This window comes from Lutjanus erythropterus, chromosome 23 (assembly GCF_056507025.1).
Source record: "Lutjanus erythropterus isolate fLutEry1 chromosome 23, fLutEry1.hap2, whole genome shotgun sequence".
In the NCBI taxonomy this organism is placed as follows: Eukaryota; Metazoa; Chordata; class Actinopteri; order Lutjaniformes; family Lutjanidae; genus Lutjanus; species Lutjanus erythropterus.
The window spans coordinates 2,417,923-2,423,884 of NC_139339.1; the positions used below are offsets into that span (position 1 = coordinate 2,417,923).

Below are 5,962 nucleotides of genomic sequence, written 5' to 3' on the forward strand. Positions count from 1 at the left end.
GCTGAGACATCTGTCTCCAGCTGACTTTTTAATGTTTCATTTGACACATTTCATGACAATAATGCTGTTATAGTGTATTAAACATGTAAATTTACTTAACAGCTGCATGCATCATTTAACATTAATCCTAAAAGAATGAGGCTAAGCTAGCTTACACCCCAGCAAACACTGGCCAGGTGGTAAAATATGAAACATGTACCTGCAGTTAAAACTATAAACCAATGGTACTGTCTGATAAATAAGAGATAAATATTAATGCGTGATATATGTTAGTACTCACCTCCAGCTCCAGGTTCTAAGGTCACGTTGTTGGTGACTGACAAACTTTATTGTTTTTTTGTATACGAACTCATTCTCAATTTGATGCCTGCGACGTGTTTCAAAGAAGTTGGGACCGAAGAAAAGACTTTGAAAGTTGCTGAATGCTCAAAAAACTGTTTGGCACATTCAACAGATAACAGGTATCATCTACAATCCATAATATCATTAAAAGATTCAGAGAATCCAGAGAAATCTCTGCACGTTAGGAGCAAGACTGAAAACCAACTATGAATGTCTGTGACCTTTGACCCCTCAGGCAGCACTGCATTAAAAACTGCATTAAAAACCCTCATCATTGTATAAAGGACACTACATGGACTCAGGAACACTTTGGAAAACCTTTGTCAGTAAACACAGTTTGTCTCTGCATCTACAAATGCAAGTTAAGACTCTACCATGCAAAGACAAAGACATATATGAACAACATCCAGAAACAGTGCAGACTTCTCTGGACCCGAGCTCATCTGAGATGGACTGATGCGAAGTGGAAAAGTGTGCTGTGGTCTGACGAGTCCACATTTCAGATCGTTTGAGAAAGTAAAAGCTTCTGAAAGAAACTTTAAAAAGAGAAGTAATTACTTATGAGTTTGTCTCTGCTGCATTATTTTTGCAGTGTCAGCCTTGCGAGGAAAAAAGTTTCTCTTAATGCTGTGGTGGCAGTTTCTGTTGAATAAAGCACAAAGTGAGAAACTTGTCTTTCTGTAAGGTTCACTCAGGCATCTGCAGAGTCACAGTCAAAGAATGAGCTGGGCAGAAGGAGCCCAGAACAGAGAATGTGTCGGTGATTTATACACGCTGATAACTGCAAAATCAGGAAAGGTGAGCGGCATGTTGTTATCACATGATGCTACAGGAGAGTCAGAAAACAAGATAGAAATTCTGGCTTGTTCTGTCTTATGTTATCTTCACACAAGATAACATAAGATGTGTCTGTCGTTTCCTTATGCACTCACAAGTTCCATCACAATGCCAAGTCATTACTGAAGGCTGTCATTGTCTTAAAAAAGAATAATGAAAGTCAGGAGGATGAACTAAAACAACCACCAGGCATTAAAATCATGGGGAAACCAATCTAGTGCCATTCCCAGACAGCACACATACGTCTCGCCGACGTCGGCCTCAGATCTTGCGTCAGCAATCTACTCCTGACGTCTGTAAATGCATCTGAGAAGCATCGGCCCATAGCAGGGACATGGTTCACCAGAGGGAGGGTTTATGTGCTCCATTTCAAAGTCGGTGATAGGTCAGCTATGGATCAATACGTTGCATGTGAGGCTACTTCATGTCAGCCACGACTGGTCTTCAGGTAGGCTCACTTAAAGTAAATATATTTAAAAAATAGCTAGGAGTTCAGCAGCTATCCACGGTCAAGCCGGGGCTGTCAGACCGCACCGCAAAATAATACAAGTGTCTCAAATAAATGTATGATTATTAACTTGAATCGTACATGTCTCTTTATTTTATTCACACACAAACTTAAGAAGCTTTTTTAATGATCAAGTAAATTGTTTTTTTATTGCCATATTGCCATATTCCTATCACATTATAAGTGTTTATTTGGACCATAGATAGTGAGATATTTGCTGATAGAATAAATAAATTAAGGTCATAGAAGCTGTAGAGAGGCTACGCTGTGCAGCTTTGAGACATCGTCCAAACATCGTCTGGAGAGCATTTTTGACCAAATGTCTCAGCGACATCTTCAAAAATGAGCAAACGCTCTCCATATGACGTCTCGCCGATGCAACTTTATTCATCGTGCCGACATCAGCGAGCCGTGCGTGTGCTATCTGGGTTCCTTCACCTTTTACATTTTGAGGAAGTAGAAGTGACAGTGTCAGCCTTGCGAGGAAAAGGTTTCCCTGAATGTCATGTCATTACTTATGGCTGTTTGTCTTCTTCATACTGAACCACTGACGAGCTGATTGAGCAGAACAATATTCTCACAATGTATTTTATTATTCATTGTTATCGTCATCATCATTATGCAGCTGAGGAGTGGAGGAGAGAAACGGCGTGGTCCAGAGGAGAGGCGAGCCGACCCGGTCTGTGAAGTCCACGAAGCTGTATCTCAATCCAGCTCGGCCTCTCCTTCTCCTCTTTCTCCTCATCTTCATCTCCTTCTTCCATCCTCACTCCTCTGTCCTGCTAAAACTACCCATGTGCAAAATTACACAAAGGTAGCAGGTATATCCACCAGGATCAGACCCTGACAGAAGCACACAGACCTTTTTCTCCCCAGGTTGGACCGATCTCATGGTCAGATATGACGTCTTGTCCATTCAAGCACAAGTTCATTTACTATCTTGCAGACGTGGCGAAAATGGCAACTGTGCTGGTGTAAGACAGAAAATCCACCAGCGCATCTGTTTTGTGCACATGTGTGAGATGTGGTCCCACAGTCTTGTTCAGATTTCTGATAATACTTATGATCCTGTTTCTGAGAATCAGAAGTGTTCAGTTCCCCGTTTCTGAGAGATGAGAAGATATGAAGTTGTATATAAGAGCTGGTGCGTCTCCCTCAGTGCCACAGGACGACTGAAGACACTGACACTGAGAGACAAGAACAGCAGGTTTGCTACAAACTCTCTTATCATCTTGGATTTTCCTTGTTTGATTTATCTTGTTCATACAGAAGCATCAGTAACGTGTCTGTCTCTCTGCATCAAAGGTCATCATCATCTTCAGCGTCTGCATCGTCTCGTCTCCTTCACCATGAAGATGCTCACTGTGTCTGCACTTGTTTGTGTCATGATGGTTCTGACTGGAGCTGCTGGTGAGTTTTATATAACAAAGTCTCACACGTCTATATACTGTGAATAAACACTAACAGTCCAGGTCAATAACAGCAGTGTCAAACTTTCTAGATCCTTCAGAGGCAACACCCAAAGATGGTCAAACAGGTTTGTGGATTTTATGTTTTCATATCCTACATTTTGTGTCAACGACCAGTTTTTCTCTGATAAATGTTGTGCTCCATTATGTATTCTATGTTTAAACATTCAAATCTTGTTATTTTATATCAGCCTAAGATGTAGTAATATTGTGACTTTAACTAGAAACTTCTCATTACTCATCAAACTCTGTTTGTTTTCAGTAAAGAGTCACCTGGTCAAAAGGTCAATTTCATGTTCCGAACAATGGTTTCAGATCAACGGTCGCTGGTTCCGCTTCGTTCCACAGGCCATGACTTGGGCTAAAGCCGAGGTGATGAGCTTGACTTTGATGCACAATATATTCTGTGTACATATAAACAGATGTTTTGTTAACTGTCATCTGTCTGTTTTTCTCCACTGTAGAAAAACTGTCAGTCTTTGGGTGGAAACCTCGCCTCCATTCACAGCCTGCAGGAGTACCAGCAGATCCAGGATCTGACAGGACTGGAAACATGGGTCGGAGGCTCTGATGCACAAGAGGTATACTACACCTCTTATAAATATAAATATGTACATATATACTATATTTATTGATCATATCTTGTATGATACTCATGCTACACTATATTAAGTGTTATATTCTTTACTGTATCGAGTTGTATTATTATATTCTGACTCAGTCTGACTGCAAAGCTGAATCTCAGTCCAGCTGAACACCTGAGGCGGATTGACCTGCTGCTCTTTCTCCTTTTCCTCTTTCTCCTCATCCTCACTCCTCTGTCCCACTAACATGACTGTAGGTAGAAGAAACAGAATCAGAAGTTTGATAACCGGTGTGCAAAATTATTGAGATTTATTAGGCTTTATAATTCTGATAAAAATTCCTTTAATGAGAATAATTTTAGAGACAGGCATACTGTTTTGTGATTGTGAAGACGTGTGTGTGTGCTTCAGATGAGTAAGTATCATTCCTCTGGTTTGTGGAGTTACAGTAGACTGTTTCATATTACTGTTACATACACTAACAGTAATATTAGGTTAGTCCTCACACCACTGTGTCACTTTACTTGATACACTTGACTTTTACTTTTTGACATTTACTTTACTTAAAGAGAATAACTTAAACCATTTGAACTTCCTGTAATATTTAATTCTGTTCTGTCCTGCAGGAAAACCAGTGGCTCTGGAGTGATGGTACACCTTTCGACTACAACAGGTGGTGTTCTGGAGAACCTAATAACAGCCTGGGCGTGCAGAAATGTTTGCAAATTAATCAAACAGGTAAAACAACTCAGTCCTTAATGCAGGAGTGATGTGAATGTTTTTTTTTTGTTTGTTTTTTTTTTCCAATTTTATTGTTAAAATTCTGAATGGTGAATGTCAGACAAACAGCTCAGATATAACAAACTGTATCTCTCTATTTCTATCACATCAGTGGGTGATAATCAATACAGTATTACATCATTTACAACTTCATTTATCACTCTGATATTATATATCATATTAATATTATCTATTATAGATCAGTGATCATAGTGTTGTTTCTCTTTGAATCCATCAAGATAAATCAGACACATCATATCTGAGGTTCTGGTTTGTGCTGCATTCACTGACTCACATTGTTTTTTTTTTTGCTGTTGTTGTACCTGCAGCTCAGAAGTGCTGGGATGACTGTGAGTGCTTCGTTGAAAAACCATCTGTGTGTGTCATGAAAAAGTGATGATTTCTGGGCCGACACAGAGACACCAGGACATCTGTCTTCGTCCCATCAGTCTCACATACGAGCTGAAGTCCCTCTGTCTCATTTCATATCTTCACTGCTGTAACACAACTTAAGGAATGAAGCGACAAGTGAAACAGAAGCAGGACTGTCTCTTTAATAAGAGTAGACTGAATGTGTTATGAAAAGAATGCTTTTAGTTCAATCTCACCTATATTCTGCAGAGTTATCTGTTCTTTCTTTATGCAATAATAAAAGTCTTAAGCATTGGAAAAAGCTGCTCTGTCATTAATATTTTATTACAGTGTGGGTTTATAGTATGCATGTGAAAGAGCTCTAAATATTACACTGAATAATGCTGTGCATTTTTACATTGTTGGAGTAATTAATGGAGTTTATGTCCCACAAATAATCATTCTTGAAAGACGTACTGAGATCTTCTACTTCAGTAACAGTCACAGTGTCACTGAGTAAAAAATCCTGCTAAAGTATAAAAGTACAAACACCAAAGAACTCATCATGCAGAACGACACATTTCATAATCATGTATATTATATTACTGGATTATAATTATTATTGCAATTTCATGTTGCAGCTGGTAAAACTACAAATGCTTTTAATTCCTCTTTGTATCTTGTCTTAATCTGTAACAATATTAATTGGTTATATTTTGCATCATTAATCTGAAGTTGTAAAATACACAGTCATCAAATAAATAAAACAGACTTAAAAAGTACAATATTAGCTCCCAAAACAGAAAAACTCCAGAACCTGAACAAGTGTCTGTGTTTGTCTCTCCTGTTCTTTAAATTCAGCTCATTGTTGAAATAAATGCATCCAAACAAAAAAGTAAAACTGTGGTGTGTGAGTCTTCATGCTCAGTGAAGTTACCCTTGATTAAAATATATATGGTATTGTAACATTTTATAATAGAGGGTGTGCATAAGACTATCAAATGCATTAAAACTTAAGTAACAAGCCTGTTTTGAAAATGTAAGGAGTAGAAAGTAGAGATATTTGTGTTCAAATGTAGGGAGTAAAAGTA

The 5,962-nt window shown here is 38.5% G+C and overlaps 1 protein-coding gene across 1 annotated transcript; it reads left to right on the forward strand.

The window, feature by feature from the left end:
* The first annotated feature begins 2,716 nt into the window (after window positions 1-2,716).
* On the forward strand, window positions 2,717-5,752 carry LOC146305304 (type-2 ice-structuring protein-like). Its single transcript, XM_084712928.1, has 7 exons — window positions 2,717-2,894; window positions 2,993-3,097; window positions 3,189-3,224; window positions 3,419-3,528; window positions 3,621-3,737; window positions 4,367-4,478; window positions 4,850-5,752. The coding sequence occupies exons 2-7, from the start codon at window positions 3,037-3,039 to the stop codon at window positions 4,915-4,917; spliced, it is 504 nt and encodes a 167-aa protein (XP_084569054.1). The 5' UTR covers window positions 2,717-2,894; window positions 2,993-3,036; the 3' UTR covers window positions 4,918-5,752.
* Window positions 5,753-5,962: the final 210 nt, after the last annotated feature.

Bases quoted from the DNA above. Each gene is read 5' to 3' on its own strand.
- LOC146305304 (XM_084712928.1), top strand. From the start codon at position 3,037: ATGAAGATGCTCACTGTGTCTGCACTTGTTTGTGTCATGATGGTTCTG. The intron at 3,225-3,418 runs GTTTGTGGATTT...GTTTGTTTTCAG, and splicing joins ACCCAAAGATGGTCAAACAG to TAAAGAGTCACCTGGTCAAA. The intron at 3,529-3,620 runs GTGATGAGCTTG...TCTCCACTGTAG, and splicing joins TGACTTGGGCTAAAGCCGAG to AAAAACTGTCAGTCTTTGGG.